Genomic DNA, 24,441 nt, shown 5'->3' with positions numbered 1-24,441 from the left:
GGGCTTCAGTGATTCTTGTTCCTCATGTTTTAGTTTTTTACCCATCCCAACCGTGAAGGTGTCGTTCCTCCCCCTCCCCCCTTTCTCTTTTTGTCCACATTTCTTGGCAGTTGTTTCTGTGATGATTTCCATTCATCATAAAGTTTTGAATAACATATCAGCACCCTAGTCAGTTCTTCTAGTAGCACTCTGTGCATTTTGCCAAGAACTGCAAGCTTTTGGAATCAATAATGCTGTGATTTCCTTTCTTGTAAGCTTTACAGCTCTATGATTATACAGTAAAACTTCATTAACATGAATCTGAAGGGACCAAAAAATCAGGAGTTCGTTTTAAAAAAATTCATGTTAAGTGAAAAACACAGATTTTAATAAGTATACATGTACAGCAGTACACTAATGTGTAATACACTACACTATCAGTCATGTTATTGTAGACTTATAACACTATAAAGTGATTGTAAAATCCAAGTACTAACAAATTATGTATGTTACTTTCTTGGAAAAAATTTGGTCATGGTTTGCTGACGTGCATGGGAACAATAATATTTTTTAATTTCACAACCAATTGTAATGATAGCGTCCGTAAACCCAACAGTGACGTTCGATGTTGAAGTGAACCATTCTAAACAGTCCAAGGTTGTAAACATCTCCTGACGGGTACGTGGAATGGTATCTGTATTCTCTTCCTCTTCACTTTCTTCTGATGGTCCTTCTTGCACCTCGTTCACAGCTTTTGGCACATTCGATTCCACAGAAGCACATACGGTAACATCGTCGTCTACACTAATGAATTCTTCGAAACTAATCCCAGGGTTCGCAACGTCCGGAGAACTGTCCATTCATCAGGTGAAGTGGCATCTTCTAACTCTTGGACATCTTCAGTGTTGCTATGTCTCCAAGCTCTGTTAAAACAGTTCCCTATATGATGTGGCGATACTGAGTTCCAGGCTGCTGTGATGACTTTTATTGCGTCAAGCATATTCCAATTTGGGGTTGCACTTTTGTTTTCAGCAGCACGAATTGCAGCTCTTACAAGTCGCTTATGATACGCTCTCTTTATGAGAGAGATTATGTATTGGTCCAAAGGCTGAAGGCGGCTTGTGGCGTTGGGTGGAAAAAACTGAAACTTTATGTTTGATACGTTCAGATCATGAACGTTATGGGCAGTACATATGTCCAATGTAAGAAGAAAATGTCTATTTTGAGCAACCATTCGACTGTTGAAACGAAGAAACCACTTGCGAAATGATGTGCCATCGATCCACGTTTTCCTGTGGTGATAGTAGATGCAAGGTAAAGTGTCCATATTTATGTTTTTAAAACAACGTGGGTTTCTCGAATTTACCGATAACCCAGGGACGAAACTTCTCACTGCCGTCAGCATTACAGCACAGTACAACAGTCACACGTTGTTTGCTTCGTACTCCATCGTGACATTTATCACCTTTTATTCCCAGGGTGTGATTTGGAAAAACATTGTAGAAAAATCCAGTTTCGTCCATGTTAAACACATCACACGATGCTTACTTTTCCCTCACTTGGTTGAATTCATGCAACCACCCAGCTGTTCGCACTTTCTTCATCAACTTTATTTGCTTCACCACAAATTTGTACAGATGAAATTGAATGGCTCTTTTGGAACCGATACTACCAACCAGCAGAACAACGGAAGTCTTCGATGCCCATATCTTTAGCAATATCATTTGCTTTTGACTAAATCACAGGGACAGTTAAAGGTATGTTAGATGCACGCATATGATTGAACCATTCTAGCATAAACGTCTCGATGTCTTCATACTTGGCGGTATGAAGTCGTTTAGATTTGTCTCCAGAACATGATGCCGCAGCATTAATAATTTTTTCTCGATTCTTAATAATCGTAGATAAAGTAGATTTAGGTATTCCAAACTGCTCTGCAGTTGCTGTTTTCTTGGTACCACAGTCCAGTTCATCTAGAATCTTAAGCTTTAACTGTACATTTAGAGCTGTCTTGTGTCCTCTTTGCCATTTTCGTGTGCTATGGTCCCGGTTGTAACTGTAGTTTTTATTCAGTATTCCAGTCCAGTTCATCTAGAATCTTAAGCTTTAACTGTACATTTAGAGCTGTCTGTGTCCTCTTTGCCATTTTCATGTGCTATGGTCCCGGTTGTAACTGTAGTTTTTATTCAGTATTCCAACTCGATATGGCTATGACTAGCAGAACACCTGTCAAATCTGGCACTGAGTACATTCCTAAATGCTGCTGCACACATTATTGAATGTCTTACGATGTACAACATACTCTGATTGTTGAGGTGATAATCGCGGCTACCGACCTACAATATGTTACAAATGAGTCAGCAATAAGTATAATTAGCTTTGTAGCTACATTTCCTATATTCATTTCATAAAAAAAATTGCGCTTTAGAATACTCTTAAGATCGGAAGTTTGTGTTACAGTGAAATTTAATTAGGCTAGGAACTGAAACAGAGTTTGTAATTCGCCTTAACCAAAGTTCGTGTTAACCGATAAAAGATACCATAAGAACTAATGTATTGCTGGCAGGACCAATATTTTTTTCGCGTTAACCATGTGCTCGTCTTATGCGAGTTCGCGCTAACGAGGTTATACTGTAGATGCAAATGCTTATGACTTGCTGGTTTGATGTAGTTTGAAACAATAAATGAAAAATCATTCACGAAGGATGCTTCATAAGTGGTTACAAAATAAGGAAACCAAACACTTAACTTAAAAATACTGATGTTACAAAATAATATTGTGTGAGAGGAATCTTTTGCACATACCATTATAACATGGTATTGAATAAAAGCTAATTGTGATGTGCTTAATTTTCTAGCAGTCTTTACAGCTGAAAGTGGCATAAACAAGTAGACCGTGGGTGGTACCTGAAAGCTGTGGAAACAAATGGACTTGTGGGTGGGATAACATCATTCACTACCAACAAATTTGTGAAAATTTCAGAAACTTCTTTGCCATTGGGTGTCACTTTGAAGTAGTTTGAGAAGCTAAAATTTTTCACAGCTTGGTCTTTTGTTGATTGGAACCAGATAAGGGCATGGGAGTTGAGCTTCTAAAAAGTCAACAAACCAGGGCCATCCTAAAGTACAGCTTGTCAGCAGTTATGTCCACTTATAAGAAGAGCCTTTGATAGTCAACAGAGAGCATCCCCTGAGAAACATACTCTTCATAGTAACAGAGCACTAAATATTTTCAATATTGTTTTTCTAATTGTAAGAATCCAGTAGGACTCACTTCAAAATTTTTACTCCTTCTTCTTCTTCTTCGCTAAAATATTTCTGCTTATACAGGTCATTCACAAAACCTTTTCCAAACTTCTCTTTTCTCCTACAGTCTGTAGTACAGCATTTCCTTCCATTGCAGACCTAAACGGTACTCATCATCCTTCATCTGGACGCTCTAACTTTTTCTTGGTCTTCCAGTTGGTCTTCTCCCAGGTTTTGTCCATTTTAGAGCTCATCTTGGAAGTCTTTCTTGTCCCATTCTTTTAAGGTGGCCAAGCCATTTAAGCACATTTCTCTTTGTAGTTTCTTTTAGAGGATTGATCTGAAGGGTGTTTTGTATTGTTTCATTCGTTATACTGTCCTTTCTTGTCTTTCCTAGGATCCCTTGTTGAAAGTGCATCTCTGTTGCTTTTATTTTTCTCAGATTATCCATTCTACCTACAAAAAGGCATCCAGCGTATAGCACTTTCGAAGTATGTGATGCCTCTAAGAATAGGACTCTGTTATGAAAGACGGCTACGTCTCATCAGGCAGTGAAATCCAGAGAGCAACCAAATAGCCACTGAAATTACCATCCCTCATCTCTAGCAAGGCTGGTGAGTGTTAGGTCTCTTCAATAGACATCCCAAGCTTTAGAAAACAGTTTAATTTACATTGACAAATAATACTCCAATTTTTCCCAAATACATAATGACTAGTTACATTGTACTTAAAATGAGTCCTTATATCTCAAACCTTTGCTTCAAATGTCAGCACTATAAACAAATTTTGCATTTTTTAGTCTTGCACACTTATCAGTAAAATATTGTTCGTGGGCATTGCTACTTGGTATTAGTTAAGCTACACTGTAAACTTGTAGTTGATGTGAGCACGTTTAAATGCAAGAGAAAGTAATTAAAAAAGGTATGGCTTTATTTATAATAGAGATAAAAACTGGTAACACATTTGTTCACTATACAGTTTACACTCATATTGATTGCATTTTCAGATGAAGGTGTCAACTAGTATGTTACCAAGAAGTAGTGTGTGGAAATCTCTGTTGACCATGGTGGAATACATGTTTAATACATTCTTGGCTATTATGACAAGAAGTTCTTTCGTTGGTTGCATTGAGAAACTAGTATTCTCCAGTTAGTGGCCAGGCAGCTATAAGGTGACTTTTGTTACTGAGCCATAGGTGATAATTTACTAAGTATGATACACAAATTAAGTAATAAGCAACAAAGTTACATTTCTTTAATATGGTAATGGGAAGAACAGGATGAAATTCAAACATTGATATCTCTAAAAGAACAGTTTATTGTATAATGGAAGTGTTGAACAGTAGACATCTGCGTAAACAAGATGATGAATGTAGCAGCACAGATTCCAGACTTACTAAGCATACTGGCACAGTAACTATGGGAATGTATGTGTGCACGTTTGTGTGTGTGTGTGTGTGTGTGTGTGTGTGTGTGTGTGTGTGTGTGTGTGTGTGTGTGTTGGGAGAGGATCTGGTGAAAATTGTGTTATAGTATTCAATGTCTTGAAAGTGCTGAGTTATTGCCAATTATCCAGGCAATATAGATATTAGCTGTCCAAGCTCTGAACAGTAATTATCTACTGTTTATTGTACTAGTGGGGTATTGAGTAAACCAGTTCATCACAACTAATAATATTTTTTGACAGAAGATGTGTGCTTATCAGCCAAGAAGACAGAAACAGTTGCAAGTCACCTGAAATACAGATTAATTCCAACAACAGTCTGCAGTGAAACCAAAGTGTTCAACAGTAAGATTTGGTAACTGACCAAATGTTATAATGTTGAATATTGGTCTGTTTCCTTTCTTCTTCTTCTTCTTCTTCTTCTTCTTCTTCTCCTTCTTCAGTCAAACTAAATACGAGGGCGGTTCAGAAAGTAACCTCCGATTGGTCACAGTGCGGGTTGTGGGGGGAGTAGCGACGCCATCTGTGCGTTCACGCACTCAACAGGTCAGTCGGCATCAAGTCGTGGTCGAGTGAACGTCGTACCTGCGCTAGTTTAGTTTTTGAGGCAGTTTGAAATGTGTGTTGCAATAGAAAACCCCGCCAAATGTGAAGTGCGTGCTGTCATAAGGTTTTTTACAGCCAAAGGATATTCTGCAGCAGCTATTCATCGTGAGCTTTGTGCCGTGTACGGACCAAGAGGTATGAGTGAAGTAGTTGTCCGTGAATGGGTACGTTTATTTAAAAGTGGACGAGAATACGTTCATGATGAAGAGAGGAGTGGTAGACCATCATTGGTGACTGACGAACTCGTTCAGACAGTTGATGTAAAAGTTCGTGAAAATCGACGTTTCTCAATGTCGGAGTTGTCTACTGGTTTTCCACAGATTTCTAAGACTCTCTTGTACGAGATAGTGACAGCAAGATTGGGTTACCGTAAGTTCTGTGCACGATGGGTGCCCAAAATTCTTACCGACCACCACAAAACTCAAAGAATGGCCTCTGCATTAGACTTTCTGTCACGTTATGAGGACGAAGGAGAACCATTGTTAAACAGAATCGTGACCGGTGACGAAACCTGGATTAAGTACGTGAACCCTGAGACAAAAGAACAATCAAAGATGTGGGCACATTCAAATTCGCCTACCAAACCAAGAAAAGCCTCGCAAGATTTTTCTGCCAGAAAACTGATGGCAATGGTGTTTTGGGATGCCAAAGGGGTGTTGTTGGTTGAATTCATGGAACGTGGTACGACCATTAATCAAGACGTGTACTGTGAAACAATAAAAAAGTTACGACGGGCTATACAGAACAAACGCCATGGTATGCTGACTTCCGGTATCGTATTTTTGCACGATAACGCCCGTCCTCACTCTGCTCGCAGAACAACGGCTCTTCTTGAGTCCTTCAAGTGGGACGTTATCAACCATCCACCTTACAGCCCAGACCTGGCGCCAAGTGATTATCACCTCTTCATGCATTTGAAGAAATGGCTCGGGTCACAGCGGTTTGATGACGACGAAGAGCTCAAAGATGCGGTCACAGGCTGGCTCCAGGTACAAGCGGGTGATTTTTATGCAGAAGGAATTTCAAAGCTTGTGAAGAGATACGATAAGTGCCTCAATCGCTATGGAGACTATGTAGAAAAATAGTGCAAAGATGTAGTTGTAAGATGTATATATTAAAATATTTTTATTTAACTTGGTGTATTTTTTTAAATCAACCGGAGGTTACTTTCTGAACGGCCCTCGTAGTAGTGGATATGTATCTAAAATAATGGTGATGCATTGTATTTTTCACTGTTTTGTCAGTAAACGTTTTGTTCTTCCTTTCGTTTCAGGTTTCAAGCATAGAACAGGAGTTAAATTACCTGCACAAATTGAGGCACCCCAATTTAATTCACTATCTCAACATGAAGTATTCCCAGGAGAAAGACTGCCTCATTATTTATGTGTTACAGGTAGGTTGAGAAGCGAACAATAGAGTCTGTAGGTACTTCACTTAAATTAAAAGTATGGGTGTTATAATACAATAAACACCATGTTGTACATGCGACAGTTGCTGTGAAATGATCCAATATATTTCCAAGCTTATGAAGAAATAGATTCCAATCGTTAACTGAATAGTAGGTGAAGCATGTCACATACGAAATTACTAATGATAAAGCAGAGACACACCATTGTAACCTCTCCTCTTTTCTTATCTTCTCAGAGAATCTCAGTGCTAATTGCAGAATTAGTAATTATCTTGCTGTGGCTTACTGCTGGTGTGTCAGTATTTTGCTGTTTCCTCTGTGAGGAACAGACAGATTTTATGATAACTAGTTGCAAAAATCTGAAGTATTGTGTGTGTATATCTCCTGCTTTTGAAGAAATCTTCTCAGTTTATTATCCAAGTAAACATTCTCCTTTGGCAGTGTTTCAAATCCCTCATCATCATCCTCGTCATCATCATCTGGCAAAGGAGATCTAAACTTTTTATAATGTTTCATATATTACATGATTGGTAACCCAAGGAGATTTCTTCTGTGGATTTTCCCAGAAAAGTCTGCTTTCTTGTATAATCCCTCTGCATGCTGTAAAACCTTACAGATCATATATTTCCCCATATGTAAAGTAGTTTCTTCTCCCTGACTGTGCTGCAGCACATATGTCGGTTTTCATTAAACAATCTAGGGGAAAATTATGGGTACCACATCATACACATTTCCCTTATTCCAGATTTAACACCAGTGGACTTACGCCATTCACTTCATCATGAAGGAGCCATGTTATTAAGCATTTCTCCAGAGAAAGATATTAACAGGTTAACAAGATATTTGTTCAGTAAGGAACAAGGTCACCTCTGTGGTGATTGAAGCAACAACATAATATTCCATTCTATTGAAATTTCATGCTAAAGGTGCATTGTCCAAGGTGCACCTCTTGCCTGCAACTGCATCTGAGCCTGACCGCCATTTGTCGCTCAGGTATACGATGATGTACCCACCACTCAGCCACAGTCACCCCCATTTACCAAGGAGAGGCTCCAGCCACAGCTACATTGAGCAGTCGGCAGCGGGATGGAGAGAAGCATACCTCAATTGGATTTGACTTTGAACTACTTAGCTATTTTACTACAAATAGGAAAAGGTGAAATGTTAATGCTATTGTGGCTCCTCAACAGAAGGAAGAGGAGGAGGAAGAAGAAGAAGATTAAGGATGTTTTGCACCACGTTACTCTGGAGGTTCTTATAACATTTTGATTAACAAGCATTTTGTAAATGATGACAAAAAATTCAAACATCATTTCAGATTTAATGTCAGTCAGTTTTGCAAGTTACAGAGAGCGATATACAGAAGAAATATGTGCATCTAGTTCAAGAAACCCATCAGTGCAACAAAAAAACTTGCAGTGGCACTAATTTTCTTCTTAGGTCCACAGATTTTTATCTACAATCATTTAAAATAAGATATTTCTCTTTGTTACAGTTGTTATGGTGTATCAAACTCATAACTTTTTACACATGGTGGAATGTGAAGTAATTCCAGTTTCTTATTAAAAGTGAATGTTCCCAGATGGTGATTCAGTCCCTTCCTGTTATTTGCTGTCACATTTATTGTTGGAGGTGAAGACAGTGAAAAGGTTTGGGAGAAAGCTGTTTATTAACAATCTTGCATATTATTTAGATAATAACTTATGCATAGCACTGAATCACTATGACGAAAGTCGTTATTTATTTTTACTACCACAAACAGATTTACAGCAACAAAGAGAGAGAGAATTCAATGTAAACCATGTTTGTTGAAAGTCAAGTTGCTTTTAAGAAACTTACACGATGTAGTAAAAATTAAATCACACTTGCATTTTCTTTTATCATCCTTTTAAGATTGGTAGTCTCAAATAATTTCAGTCTGTTCTCGCATACTCTCATTAAACTTCTCATTTTTGAGTTGTAAATCCGTCACTAAATTCTGCACGTCATGCCCTGATCCCACATCTTCTACCTCTTATGAACTCTGCACGTCATGCCCTGATCACTCATCTTCTACCTCTTATGTGAATGTGAATTTATGTCACTGGGATTATGACCTTCATTTACGTTCATGGGAGGTGTGCATTCATCTGAAACAGTTCAAACTTGAACAGATTAAGTGATTCAACTTCGGTATTGTCTCAGAATTAGTTGTTAAGTTTGAAACAATACTGTTGTTGTTTTCTTCTGTCTGAGATACCCAAATATTGGAGACAGATCTGCAGCAAAATATTTCTTGCTGCGGTTCATTAACCTTCCCTGTGCAACATACTTGTCAAAATTACCTGAGAGTGACAAAAACATGCATGCATTAGTGGCAGGTGGTGGGAGAGGCTTGTGGCCTTGAGTAGCCAGTCTGTCTGCAGCTGTCGACATGGTGGGACCCTTGTCAGAGGTGGGTGAACATTTATTATTCACAAATAGTGAAAAAAATGTGAGCCAGGTCAATATGATGCCACATCCTCGGTAGAAGATGAAGAAGTCACAGGGAATAATTGGTGGCACTGCATAGCAGATCCACTAGATCAAGAAATTTCAAGTAAAGTGATAGCTATTAAGGTGAAAAATTATCGTGGACAGCATCAGAGTGACAGATCATGTGGATGGTAACAAGTCTTCTTTGCTCAGTCCAGCTATAGAACAGTGATGTTACATTCCTGACAACACTATGTGGAAGGCCTTTGTCACATAACTTCCATTGCAGTACTGTTGGGCTTCCCATGCAGAAATAGCTTACTGGATCTGTGGAACCTGCTTGAGGACCGTGGGTCCTCATACAAAATGGAAGACGTGATCAGATTCCAATATTTCTCCCACTACACTGCCTGGCATTTGAGTGGTGCAGGACATCTGCATCAGTGTTTGCTTGTTGAGTTGTCCAGTGTGAATTCAAACCCTGCTGCAGCCACGATATGGAACATGATAAGTCATTCCTACAGTCAGTTGTAACATTTGATGCACCATTTATGATTCACTGTGTTATAATGTGAATTAAGAATGAATGACACATAGAATTCCCATGTGTGGAGGCCAGATTCCTATATTATAATTAGACAGTTCCTCTGGAGACTCGCAGATGCAGTGCAGGTTGGTGCGGTGGAATTTGCGGTCAGTTAATGCATCTTTACAAATGTTGTGAACCTGTCAGAAATGTCCTGAGAGTGCTTTCTTTCTCAATAATATGTCTTGAGAATTGAAGTGAAATAATAGTGGGTTCTTGTGGTAGACCTGCTTCAGACAGCTTCATTTACTATCTGTCACCCTGATGCTGTTCATAATAAATCTTACCTTATTCAACCGTAATGGTCACCTCATCGTAGAGTCTTGATGCAGTAGACTCAGTTCCATTATTTCTAATTATGAGACTTCATTTCCATTTGCTGTAAAGAGTGCACAACTACTCCAATTTGCTGCAAACTATCATAACCATTCTTAGCAAACTTTTCTGTAGTCTGCTTCTTTCGTAAGCACATACAGTTGAGGGTATACAGATCGCTATGCTACTACTCTCATATAGCTAAGCTTGTAACAGTAGCTCTCCTTCAGACATTTAATAACAGAATAGTCAGTAGATTACAGATTATCTCTTCTTCTGTTTCTGGACATCTCTGCCTCTGTTTCTGGACATGGCCATTGTCACCAGCACCACTTTTCTCCTTGAGTTCCAAGGCACCGCTAAGCTGGAGCTTCGAAGCATAAGTGGGCCTTCACAGCAGGTGGACATGTGCAGTTGCTGCCCCGCCTTGCTGGTGTTTGGAGGATCCTCTTTCCTCATCTGCATATACACCACAAAGAGTGTGTATAGTTGAATACTCAAATATCTTTCATCAGTTTATGAGATAATAGAAGAACTTGTTACTCCGAAGAATCTCATGTTGCACTAGAGTGTGCAACCTGTGACATACCTATATCCTTACATGTTAAACGGATAATTGCCCCCAGCCTCTATAAAATTAAATGTTATGTGACAAGCTGAACATTTGCGTTACTGCTTCCAAAAAATGTACTCCTCTTCCCTTTCAAATGTGTGTGAACTACTGGTAATTTGCTCCAGTACAATTAGTGGTAGACTGATGCAACATGGGGCTGGAAACACAAATCTCTCTCTCTCTCTCTCTCTCTCTCTCTCTCTCTCTCTCTCTCTCTCTGTGTTGTGTGGTCTTGTTTATGCAATGGGAAATGAAATGGTCGTGTGGCATTTTTGGCCAGAAGTTGTTCAACTGTATAGTGCAAGTCTTTTTATTTGATGCAACCTCAGTGACTTGCACATCGATGATGAGGAAATGACGGTGAGGACAACACAACATTGTCTCCCACTTGGCATAACTTTTGTTTTACGATATATGTGATATGGGAAAGTGCATTATTGTGAAGCAGCACCACCCCAATGGTGGTTTTTGGCAGATATGCTGCCCCAACCACATTTTTCATTCTCCATTATCCTTCGGCAACAAAGAAACAGATAACAGCATGTTAATCCTGTTTGGACACAAGTGGTAATATCGCTATAGTTCATGTTTCGACATTTATCACGCGCACTTCAGAGGGACACAAATGTCGCACTAATCCCTTGCCTGCATGTCAGTGCTTACATACCCGCATCAGAGTCGCACTATGTTGCACATGTAACAGCACCCTCAAATGGAAACTTCTTTATCACCCCTTATAGTGAAGCATTACGTCAGGTCCCCCCCCCCCCCCCCCCCCCAATGCCATCAATCCCCCTCCCCTCTCCCTCCATTTATTTTCTTCGCCACTCTAATATTTAGATGGCTACTCTACAAGAAGCCAACACCTACCACATTAGTCCAAGTTTATATGCCAACCAGCCTTCAGGTGTAGAAGAGATTGAAAGAATGTATCACAAAATAAAGAAACTTATTCAGATAGAGGAGATGAAAATTTAATTTGGTGCGTGACTGTAATTCGAGAATATGAAAAGGAAGAGAAGGAAAAATAGTGGGAGAACATTAACTGGGAAAAAGGAAAGAAAGAGGAAGCCACCTGGTAGAATTTTGCACAGAGCATAATTTGATCATTGCTAACAATTGGTTTGAGAATAATGAAAGAAGATTGTATATGTAGAAGGGACCTGCAGATGCTGCAGGTTTTCAGATTGATTATGTGAAACTAAGAGATTTCAAAAGAAGATTTTAATATGTAAGACACTTCCAATGGCAAAAGTGAACTCCAACCTTAATTTATTGGTTTTAAACTGCAGACTAAACCTGAAGAAATGCCAAAAAGATGAAAATTAAGGAGAAGCAGCCTGAACGAATTGAAGGAACCAGATGATGTTCAAAGCTTCAGATGGAACATTAGGAAACATTTGAGTGAAACAGAGGGAAGGACTACAGTACATGATGAGCGAGTCGCTTAAAGATGGATAGGGAAGGTAGCAGTGAATCACAGAGATGAAAATACAAGACCTTTAGAAATTCCTGGATAACTCAGGAGATATTGAACTTAATTGATGAGAGGAGAAAATACAAAAATGTTGCAGATGATGTAGGCAAAAGGGTGGTGTACAGACATTGGAAAAAAGATTGACAGAGAGTGCAAAATGGCTCTGCAGGAATGGCTATTAAAAATATGCAAGGCTGTAGAAGCAAGAACTGCAGGACAGATAGACATTGCCTATAGGAAAATTAGAGACAACTTCAGAGAGAAGAGAAACAATAATATCAAGAACTGAGATGACAAGCCACTGCCAAGTCAGGTATGTCCAACAGAACAGACATCAGACACATTTAGTATATCTGTAAGCATGACTGCTACGGTATCCTCAGTCCAGATGCACAATAGGGTCCGAACCTCTTGCAGGAATATGGGAAATGCTGCAAGCGAATGAGGCAAATGAACTGGGACACTACTTAGTAGAGCATGTCACAAGTTGAGACTTTGGGCCAGTTGTGAAGCATGCTCAGATAGCTGAAGCAGTTGAGACAACCACTTGGGTAAAGAGGGAAATGTGGTGTCTAGTCCCAGTCTGGCACAACTTTTCAAATTTCACCATTGAACTATTTCAGTGCCCAATTTAATTTGGTGGGTGACTGTACTTTGAGAATGTGAAAAGGAAGAGAAGGAAAAATAGTGGCATCAGTACTTCCCTCGAAAAACCAATAGTATATATTAATCAGCAAAACGAACTTCTTATCCAGGCGTAGAAAGAACTAACATGGTCACGTGACCAACTCACAGTCGCATTCCAATTCAGATTTGTGCATTTTCTTACCTTGTACTGTGACACGATAAAAGATCACAAAAAGAAACTTGCTGTTAACGTAAGTTAATTTTATTGACAATAAGAACAAGAAAAGTCTGATAGTAAAGACAGAGAGGGTGATAGGATGTGCAAGTAATTGTTGACATGTGAAAGTTAAGTGAGTAAATAATGTGCAAATTGCGGATGTAGCAACATGATACTCAGTGGAGAAGGAGTGAGGAAAATGCTGCAACTCATAAAAAGTAAAACACGTACAATAAATATTTTGTTTATGATATTGCTAGAAGTGTTATAAGGCAGCAATTTCTGTGATATTATGAATAATACAAGGAAATCCATCTCCATTGCACAGAACTGGACTTCCAGACTAGCCTAAACACTTTGAGAAAAACTGTTCCATTTATGGGAGTTGATTGGAAAAAGTAACATAATGAAAATGTCATAATGAGCAGATGAGAGATATTTGCTAAAAGAACAAACTCTATTAGATCTTTAATTAAAAATGAAGCACAGGAATTAAAGTGGCCAGGGTTTATTTAGACAGCTGTTGATTCATAAGCACTACACTGTGAATTCTTGTGAATACAAAGTTTTGTTTTGTGTGCACTTCATTTTTGCAACAACACTAGAGCAACTTCAGAACGTGAAGTGGAAACTAACAAAATTAGAAGTGCTTACTAACAAAATTAGAAGTGCTTAGAGACAAGGAAAGCCAAACTTTTATGTTAGCATAAATTAAGGGCTACCACCCATCTTCTCATTATTACATTGAGGAAAGTTTACAAGACAATTGTTCCCTTCATACTTCCTCCAAACCATCTAGACCTAAATCCTATAGAACTGGTGTGGACTCTTGCAAAGAATGGCATCTGTAGTCATAATATGTCAAGCATATCACTCTCTCACATAAAAAATACAGCTGATGCTTTTGCTGCTAATAACTAAATTTTGTGTTACTTATCCTATTCAACGTAACGCTACCTCGGTGATCTGTGTGTCCATTCTGCTGGTTTTATAATCAAACATCTTTTCAGCTGTCAGCACAGGGCTGAATGGACCTCCTTACACACCATTCCAGCAGAGAAACATTTGAAATGGTCACCAGAAATCAAACCTGGAACCTCGACATTACTATCCAAATAAGTTAACCACTTGATCACACAGTCATTTTGCTTTTGTTGCTGTGACACGAGCTTTTACTGTTGTGAAAATAAAAGACTAGAGGAGAGATATATTGATGAAAAAGGAATTTGCCATAAATTCTAACAAAGAGTCGACATTATCACTCGTATTGAAATAATGGGACAAATCAAAAACACAGCTGGGGAAAGTAATGACATCACCAGCAATGGTAGTTATATCGATATTGCCAGTGAGGCATCATGAGCAGCCAAAGTGAGATGGACTGTATGCCTTGTTTTATTCTTGTTCTAAATGGAAACTTCATTCTGTTCCACTTGCAGATATGTAATGTGTGACATCACTCCACTTGTGAGAGTCCTGGAGTGTGCACCATTACTACCTCCCCTCTCTGCTTCTTGAGTGTAAATGCTATGGTGTTGCCTTGCTGACCAGGTAATCAGTTTACTTTGCTGGGTAATGTATCATCATCATCATAATCAACAACAACAATAACAACAACAACACAACACAGTTATTACCCCCCACCATACCACGACCACCACCTTGATTTTATAGCAGCAGCAGCAGCAGCAGCAACGATGACAACAAGAAGTAGTACTACTACAAAAATTATGTACAGGGTGGAGAAAAATTATGTCATGAAATTTTAACCCTGGGTAGCTGATGCCAGTAAGAACCAAAATTACTAATGTTGTGTAGGTCAACAATGCACCATTTTTAAACTATGGAAACTTGGCACTACACACTCCGATTGGCCGTGGGATTGCCCTATTTTCGTTCATTGGTTGACGGGTAGTGCATTGGTTGTCTGTTCACACATACAAACATCCCTCGCCCCTTCACTGCCCCAACGTGATACGCACACATGTCAGATAGGTCTTGCTGTTTGTCTCCACCTCACGTCAGAGGCATCCGGCAACCCACGGCCAGTCGGAACGCGTGGGGCCAAGTTACCGCAGTTTAAAAATTGTGCATTTTCGACTTAACACAACAGTAGTAATTTTGATTCCTACTGACATCAGCTATCCAGGGTTAAAATTTTGTGACATAATTTTTCTCCACCCTGTGTATATGGTGTCTGTTCTACGAAAATTGTGTTCCAAATATGATACTACATGCTGCTAGGGTTACTTTGGACAAAATGTCGATCCCTGACCTCAGAGCACAGTTAAGTAGTATATCGTCGTCATGTTTCTACATTTAATTTCTCTTCACTTACAATTATTGGATTGCACCTAGTGTCTGTGTTCTCCCTGTGTAATAGACTGAACATACTGTTGGATTCAACAGTGTCATTCTCACTCCAGACTGCAAGGCAACTAATCAGAGCACATCACATATCTTTCACTGTGAACCATTGATTTATCTCATTTATAAATGTGCCTAATTCCCTTCACTGTTATGATACTGGGCCAAGCGATTACGCATTTACTGGACCTTAATTATGTTGTAAACTTATTTTAACTTTTGAAGCAGGCTTTGCTATATTTTCAGCTTGTTCTCATTCCTGTAGGAGATGACCATGCATGCCGATTTCATCACAATCACGTGTGGTGATTGCTGTCCTGCCAGTTCTGTTCACATATGTAGGACATAGACTGTATCTGGAGAGATAGTGGACCACTGCTAGCTGAAGCTATAAGTTTATATCAGTAAGAAACTGAAACATTCTGCTTCCTGTGTCTGATGAATCCCACCTCTATTGCCATTCCGTAAATATTACATTATTTTTTATCAATAAATTAGTTGTTCCTTACACAGTAATTTTTTGAATTTTTTGTTCCATTTTTTTCTTCTTCCAATAGATTGCTGCCCTTTTTCTTATTTGGGTGTCCAGGAATATAGATTCGAGGATAGGATTTAGATGTCATCTGTGTACTTTTATCACCACAGCAGCTGGTTTGACAGGACATAACCTGTAGGACCACAAGGGCATCCTTTGGTAGTACATGTGTTAACTATTGATACAGGACTTGACAGTGTCACGTATTGGTCTCTAAATTTATCCAGCAGACAGTAGTGTAACATTCTTGAGCAGCCCACTTCCCTTCTCGTTCTAAAGGATAAAAGATACTGCAAGCTAATGAAACAGCATTATATCTATCATTGTACCTATTACATCCCCATAGCCTCAACTCATCAGCTTCCAGTTCCTTTGTCCTGTCACTGCCTGCTATTTCATGTCTCCACATCACCTTCAGCATGTGCCACTCCCCACTGACTCCAATAACTGTGCATCACACTCCTAGCTTGTGCATCTGCTACCCCTCCCTCCTGCATTCTGACCTGGCAAACTGGCTGCCTCCCTCTGTACCACTAGCCACCCAACTGCAGCCCCTCTCCCTGCTTCCCATCCCTTTCTCCCCCTACCCACTCCACACAACACAACCTCCACTTGTTTATTGGGTTGCCCGTACATTTCCTCTTTCTGAATCAGTATTGGGTGTTACTTAATCATATGAGAATCCCGTGGAACTTTAATCTGTTGATTACTCCTGCTACTACTTTCTCTCTCCTGCATTCTGAGCTGGCAAATTGGCTGCCTCCCTCTGAGCTACTATGCACCCAACCCCAACCCCTCTTATCTATCTCCCACCTCTGCCCCCCTCTACCCACCCACATGACACAACCTCCACCCCAACCTAGTCCACTTGCTGAAATTCAACAAAATACTCAAAATATTTACATTCTATGAGAACTTTCCTACAAAATTAATCTATTGATTAGTATTTTTTTCAAACTGTACCCATAACATTTATTAGGCAGATAGATCGGCATGATTTTGGTACTATGGGATCTCTCTCTTTTTTTTTTTTTTTATAGAATGCCTACTTTTTGCTGCTTCCCATCATATTGGGAAACATCATGCATTCATTGATTAATCAGCTCATGTGTGAAACTACGTAGGGACTTGCTGAGTGTACCACTTCTTGTGGCATGCCTTCTGGAGATGGAGCTCTGTTCTTTTTCATTTGCATGTGATTTCAGCCATCTCTCCGTCTCTGTGCATGATTAAGGGCAGCTGTAATTTACTAAGTATCCTTCAGCTTTTCTCTTAGTGTTCTGTGAAAATCAGTGCCATATTTTTTGTTGTCATTTGAAAGAAAAACTTGAAAGAGAATGCCAGCAGCAGCATCCTGACATTTGTCGTCTTTCAGCCTTCTGTCTGGATTCTGAGTAGAATAGGAAGGGGTCTTATTTTCTCAGTAATAATTTTATAGTGTATACCCCAGTGATCTACTATCTGACAGACCTTATCACAGATTTGTACTGCTCTTACAGTTGCCTGGATTGCATCAGTCTAAGATTGTCATCACACAAAGTGCTTTGTATATTCTTCTCACTTTCTTAATGTGTTTTCTAAGTTCTGAGCTGCAAAGTATCAACTTTATTTCATCAGTGGAAAAAGCCTTAATATTCAACAATTTGAAGTATTTTTCATCAACATTATTTCCCACTTCTGTAAGGACTGGGGAAACACATTCAGTGTATAAACTCACTGTTTGCTTTTATGAAGTTTCTTAAGATTTTTTTGTAAACCCTCATTGCCACTTTTGTAAAGGCCTTGTCACTACTTCTGTGGAAGCCAAGTTGCCATTGTTGTTACGGTAGGCTGAGTCTGTGAGTTTGTGAAACGGCTTCTGGTGCAGTACACCACTAAGACAATTTCTCTGTGCCTCTATTACACAGCTATGCCCCAGTGTCAGATAACAGGGTAGGAGATCGAAGGCTCTACAACACTCCAACAAATTAGTAACAAAGTCACACAATGAGTTAAAAGGTTTACTTATCTTTGTGACATGTTGAATAATGAATACTGCATGAAACATAACACAAAAAAGGCCCTCAATGGCTAATTGAAAATAATCATAGGTAGACTTCACAGTACATAGCAAATGCAGTTTACAACAACTGACTGTCTGCTTCTAAGAGTTTAGTGAACAATGTCCCCTGTCTAAGTCTGCCCTGGACAATGATCTGTAACCAAGTGAGTGAAAGCTGCTCTTCTATCTTCCAAGTAGGCTTCTGTCCATTGTTGTCCAGTCATTGGCGGATTGTACTCTGTTGGGAATTGGCTGAGGCAAGGTCGATATCATCATCCTCAGTGCCATCCATGATGCTGGTGGAACTCAAGCCATATTTATGTTTTTATGACAGCTTCTGTAATTCTTGTTGCACTGTCACACAGAGCAGTGCATTCAACTGTGCTATTTGTACCAACTGTGTGATAGGTGTGGAAGTGACAGTGGGGCTGTGGTCTCATTACTCACACTTTTTGTAAAGTTGTTCTAAATCTATTCTACTTCTCTGCTTTTGCACACTTTTTAAATTAATCCTGTAAGCTTATCTGTGCAAGTTGAAAGGTACACCCCCTTTTAGCTGAATTCTGTCACTCAATTCTGGAACTAGATAGGTAATTTTGCTAAATTGATTAAATAGGACTGGAAAGTGACATCTCAAGATTTGAATAGTCTGAAGTTCTGTCTGTGTGCAAAGTTTTGTCCCACATGTGTCTCTAGGCCAACAATGAGAATCAACTGCTTTGTTGGCCAAGAGTGCTTAGTGTATACAGGCAGCAAATTGGAGCCAATGAAGTGGTTGACCTTCGTTGCATTTCTGATTGCTGGCAGTAACATCAAATCATTGGTGGTGGGTTGGGACCCCTCTCCTAGTATGGACATTGCGTCGAATGTTCATTAGTTCAGTAGCAATTCGCTGTGTCTGTTGAACAGGTGTCTTTTATTGTGTTTAAAAATACTGGAGTATGGCGTGGAATACAGATGCAACGTTAAAGCTGACAGTTTTATCACTAACAGGAATGTTTATGGGACTCTACAAACTGTGATTATAAAAACAAATTGAAAGGGTGAGATGCATGGAGGGAAATAAATGAGTTGTTAGAAAGTAATGTGCTCGATTTGAAAAATAGAACTGAGACCATTATTGACATTTTTTGCCATGAGTGCCAAAGGCAGACTAATAAAACTGGGTGTGTTGCTGGTACCCAGTAGTTAAATATCTCAGAGTGACCATTAATCTTTCAATTGCAGGTACAGTTCTCCTAATAAATGTGACATCTTTGGCTATTTTAGTGCCTTTGCAATTTAATAACAATTCAAAATCTGTAGGGTCTTTTTTTCTGGAAAAAATATGAATCAGCTCCCACTCCAGTTCATCTTTAAGGTCAGACATAATTTTTTCTTATGAATTTGAACATGCTCTGCACTTTTCAAAAGAGAGGTCAGAGGTCATCTGCCAGTGTTATTTCATCTTCTTCTTCTTTTTGTTCTTCTTCTTCTGAAGGTGGTGGTGGTGAGCTTCTTGCAGTAAAATAAATGTTGCACATGCAGCGATTCTAAATCATCTTCTTCCTTCATATTGCCCAATGAAATTGTAAATCCTGTGGACACGTTAGTTCAGCCCTCCTCTGGTAAGTTCTCAATGTTGCTGCCTTGCTTATGTGAGATGGACATCTTGTCTATACCAGAAGTCAGAAGTATTAACTCCTGAGGATGATGATGATGATGATGTATGCTGTGAAAGGTTAGAGAATCTTATCTCAGCTGACATGGATTTCAAACTGAGAACATTTTATCCAAAGACAGATGTAGCATGATATTCTGTGTTTTCTTGTCACTTCAAGTTGACTTCAACATAATGATTTCAGTGACATCTACTTATTGGGTTTCTGTCATTCAAGAGCCCCAGTTATAACAAGGATAGTAGAAGCAAGAATTTAGTGCTGAATGATTCAGAAAAATGTCAAATTGTTTGTCAGGAAAGTCTTTGGTATCTCATGAATATTTACTCTTTATCATATTCAAGGATTAAAAATGAGGTAGGTTGTCCAACTATGGTCTGATTACTGGTCAATGAAGGAGGCACAGTAACAGTTATGACAAAATCCTCGATAATGTGTTGTACATGTAGTCACCTAAAGTTGTCTGTGGTGCAAATGGTAGTAAATACTTTTGGAATAAATGAACAAATGGTGTACTACTTTGGTGATAGCTCGGTACGTCACAGTAGCAGCCCTTTTAAGATATGTGCATGACATAGATATTTGCTTTTAATTTGTTATTATGTAAATCCTCATTTGACAATTTACTGCACTTTTTGATGTACCATACAAAATAATTTTTCTTATATTTAGTTCATAAAAATTGAGAGCAACATTGATGAATCAATCTTGCTCAGTGGTAGGATTAAATGTAATCAGTTTTCCCTGTCACTAAATTAAATGTTACTTTTGTTCACAGGAGTTTGTGTATGGGTGGAACTTATCATTATACCTAACTGAGAATCTTCCAGTTGAAGGTGACTTGTTGAGGCATTTGTCCAAAGGTGTACTTGAAGCTCTTGCCTTTTTGCATCAGAACAATGTTGTTCACAAAGACCTCAGAGACACAAGTGTATTCATTGACAGGACAGGTATGAGAAGAATATGTTAAATTATTTTCTTTTATATTTTTTGTCGGTTTTCTTACTGGCAGTATTGTGATACAGATGAGAGAGAATTGCTGAAACCATTAATAAGCTAAGAAATGAATGTGTGTGGATAAAAATGTATTGAGGGCATATGTGGACTTTCCTATGGGAAACATAGATACAGAAATTATTTTCATTCTGTTTACAGAGGTAGATCCTTTATGGTGTCTACCATTGGATGAACTGTGGCCCGAGTGACCTGCCCTTCTTTTTTAACGTTCCACTGTCTCTCCTTCTGCAGAAGGATCTGTTAACCCAAAAATAAGTCCTGATATAAACATTCTTGCCAGTATATGTATACTCTTACTTTTGTCATGAACTCCAGTAACTATCGACGCTGACGATCTGTGACAGGTTTCTATCCCTTTTTCTGACAAACTTTATTATTAAGATTCTGATCTAGAAGTTCAGCACTATCTACATCAACTTCTCAAAGCACTTGGTTTGCACCAAAAATCATCACAGGGGTAACATACAGGAAGCGAAAGGCTATTTACAATTTGTATAGAAACACTTGTAAATGTGGACGGCACACTTGGTGCTGCTGCATCTACAGCTAAGGGGAAGAATGTTCTTAGGGGAGTAGGTAAAACTGCTCAATTTTTACTTTTAAATGGGCCTACCTTGTTTTGTGGCGCGAGATTTAATTTTTCTCTAATGAAAAGTACTACTTCTTCCAGCCTTGGTAATGGTTGGATTACTGTTGCTTTTGTTGCATGTAATAATGCTGGTAGACCTGGTTTGGAGTCATTTGAAACTCGTGAAATGTGGACTTTCCTATGGGAAACATAGATACAGAAATTATTTTCATTCTGTTTACAGAGGTAGATCCTTTATGGTGTCTACCATTGGATGAACTGTGGCCCGAGTGACCTGCCCTTCTTTTTTTAACGTTCCACTGTCTCTCCTTCTGCAGAAGGATCTGTTAACCCAAAAATAAGTCCTGATATAAACATTCTTGCCAGTATATGTATACTCTTACTTTTGTCATGAACTCCAGTAACTATCGACGCTGACGATCTGTGACAGGTTTCTATCCCTTTTTCTGACAAACTTTATTATTAAGATTCTGATCTAGAAGTTCAGCACTATCTACATCAACTTCTCAAAGCACTTGGTTTGCACCAAAAATCATCACAGGGGTAACATACAGGAAGCGAAAGGCTATTTACAATTTGTATAGAAACCAGATGGCAGTTATAAGAGTCGAGGGGCATGAAAGGGAAGCAGTGGTTGGGAAGGGCGTGAGTCAGGGTTGAAGCCTATCCCTGATGTTATTCAATCTGTATATTGAGCAGGCAGTAAAGGAAACAAAAGAAAAATTTGGAGTAGGAATTAAAGTCCAGGGAGAAGAAACAAAAATTTTAAGATTTGCTGATGACATTGTAATTCTGTCAGAGACAGCAAAGGACTTGGTAGAGCAGTTGAATGGACTGGACAGTGTCTTGAAAGGAGGATGTTAGATGAAAGTCAACAAAAGCTAAACAAGGATAATGGAATGTAGTTGAATTAAGTCTGCTAATGCTGAGGAATTAGATTAGGAAATGAGATACTTAAAGTAGTAGATGAGTTTTGCTATTTGGGAAGCAAAATATTTAAGTGTTGGGAAGACCTTTCTGAAAGTATTTTATGGAGTGTAGCCATGTATGGAAGTGAAACATGGACAATAAACAGTTTAGACAAGAAGAGAGTAGAAGCTTTTGAGATTTGGTGCCACAGAAAAATGTTGAAGATTAGATGGGTAGGTCACGTAACTAATGAGGAGGTACTGAGGACAAGTGGAGGAAAAAGAAATTTGTGGTACAACTTGAATAGAAGAAGGGATTGGTTGATACACATTCTGACATCAAGGGATTGCCAATTTAGTACTGGAGGGAAGTGTTGGGGGGGGGGGGGGGGGGGGGGGTTAAAAATTGTCGACGGAGACCAAGAGATGAATGCAGTAAGCAGATTCAGAAGGATGTATGTTGCAGTAGTTACTTGGAGACGAAGATGTTTGCACGAGATAGAGTAGCATGGAGAGCTGCACCAAACCATTCTTTGGATTCAAGACCACAACTACTACAACGACAAGGAACAACAAAAGGAAATTTACATTAATTTGCAGACTTTTCTTTTCTACATCTTTCATTTAATGACCCTTTCATCTGTGGTATCATGCCCAGTGGTTTTACTTCGCTCCTTTTCTGCTAGAAGTTACCCTACTATCCCTCCCCCTCCCTGCCCCAGCCTCCTCCTTAGCCCCACCCAGTCGCCACTCGCATCACACACTGGTGCTGCTGCTCACAGTGTGGTTTCAGTTGCCTGAGACTGCAGTGGTGTGTGTCAGATACATTTGTGTGTGTGTGTGTGTGTGTGTGTGTAGACGAAGGCCTTACTGGCCGAAAGCTTTATTCGTGACAGTGTGTTCGTTGTGCCTATCTGAAACTCAGCATCTCCACTGTATGGTGATAGCAACTTTCCTTTCATAATATTGTTACATTCCATCCTGGATTTTCCATTGTATCACTATTTCTAATCATCATCATCATCATCCTCATAGGAGAGCTGTGAAATTTATATCTTCATTGTCACAAATATTTGGCTGTTTCTTCGAAGCATGTTATAATTTCTGAGATTGTGGTTATGGGATCCGAGAACCCAGCTGTTTCTATCTGAATATTTATCGGATTTTGCTTATATACTGATGTGAGAATGTTACAATGTCTCTTGCTTCCAAACTTACCGTTTGCCTGCCCCTCTCTCATTGGGTGCATAGAACCTGCAGCTGACACCTGCCTTTTGTTCCCCATCATACATCACAATGACTGCCGACAACATTGCAGCACAAAACATATAAGTATGCCGCTAGCCTCCATCTAGGCTTTTACAGTCTCCTGCAGAAATTAATATTCTTGTTGAGTATTTGTCCAGTTTCAAAGTCAGTTCAATTCTGACTGTAAATAGATTCATGTGAACTGCAGTTTAAATGTGGTAGATGTTCCTAAAAACCCAAAGTACGCGGTATAGATTCCCATGCAGCAAGAGAAAACAAAACACGTAACAACTCTCTATAATATAACAGACGACACAATCTGATGTATAAACATACACTTGTGCTATGCAGCTGTAACATGTGATAGCTGGTCTAAAACATTGTTTCCTATGATCTGTACGGACACTGCTACAGATAGATGTTTCCATGTTTCGAAAGATGTTTCAAAATGGCGTCCACATCAAGTAGACAGCAACATGTTTCAAAAATATATTTCATGCTTAGTGTGTACGAAGTTTGAAGTTTACTTGACCCAGTTAAACTTCTGTTGGCTGTAGAAGGAAAACATACACACCCACACGTTATATTCCGACGCTTTTCACCGTACTTCAGTTTTTGGCTTAATTCACCATGTTCCTCAGTTATTGCTTTTTTCTGGGTCAATACAAAGGAAAGATGTCTCAAAAACACATGTATTGACATGTAATTTGTGGTCGTAGTGTGTAGGAAAATAGCTTGATTACTATGTACCAAGATACCAATTTCAATTTTTTGACGAGGTTTTACTTGCTGTTACACATCTGTGATTTTTTAATGTTGGAGAGAGCAGTTTCAATGTTTATATTTGTGATTCACATAAAATATCTTCATAGAAAAAAGGCTTTACTGCTGTTGTTGTTCTGTACTCAGTTGTCTTCAGTTATTTTTCAATTTAATAAAACCAACTAATAATACATTTTTTAGGTGTTACTTAAAGGTGAGAAACTGAAAATTTATCATTTAAGAACCGATGAAATTCATTACCACAAATTGTTGTAAAAACATTGTATTGTACATTTAATTTCCTTCACTTATACAGATTTTCTACAATTGGTGAGGATTACAATT

General features: G+C 38.9%; 1 protein-coding gene across 1 annotated transcript in view; it reads left to right on the top strand.

The window, feature by feature from the left end:
* The window catches only part of LOC124602553 (eIF-2-alpha kinase GCN2), a 308,459-nt gene that overhangs the window by 136,202 nt on the left and 147,816 nt on the right, over positions 1–24,441 (top strand). Inside the window, exons 8-9 of the mRNA XM_047136328.1 lie at positions 6,548–6,667; positions 20,351–20,522. Coding sequence (XP_046992284.1) covers positions 6,548–6,667; positions 20,351–20,522 — 292 coding nt within the window. The remainder of the gene's footprint in view (positions 1–6,547; positions 6,668–20,350; positions 20,523–24,441) is intronic.

This window comes from Schistocerca americana, chromosome 1 (genome assembly GCF_021461395.2).
Source record: "Schistocerca americana isolate TAMUIC-IGC-003095 chromosome 1, iqSchAmer2.1, whole genome shotgun sequence".
Lineage (NCBI taxonomy): Eukaryota > Metazoa > Arthropoda > Insecta > Orthoptera > Acrididae > Schistocerca > Schistocerca americana.
Note: the sequence above shows the minus strand (reverse complement) of the source record. Positions and strands in the feature narration are given on the sequence as shown.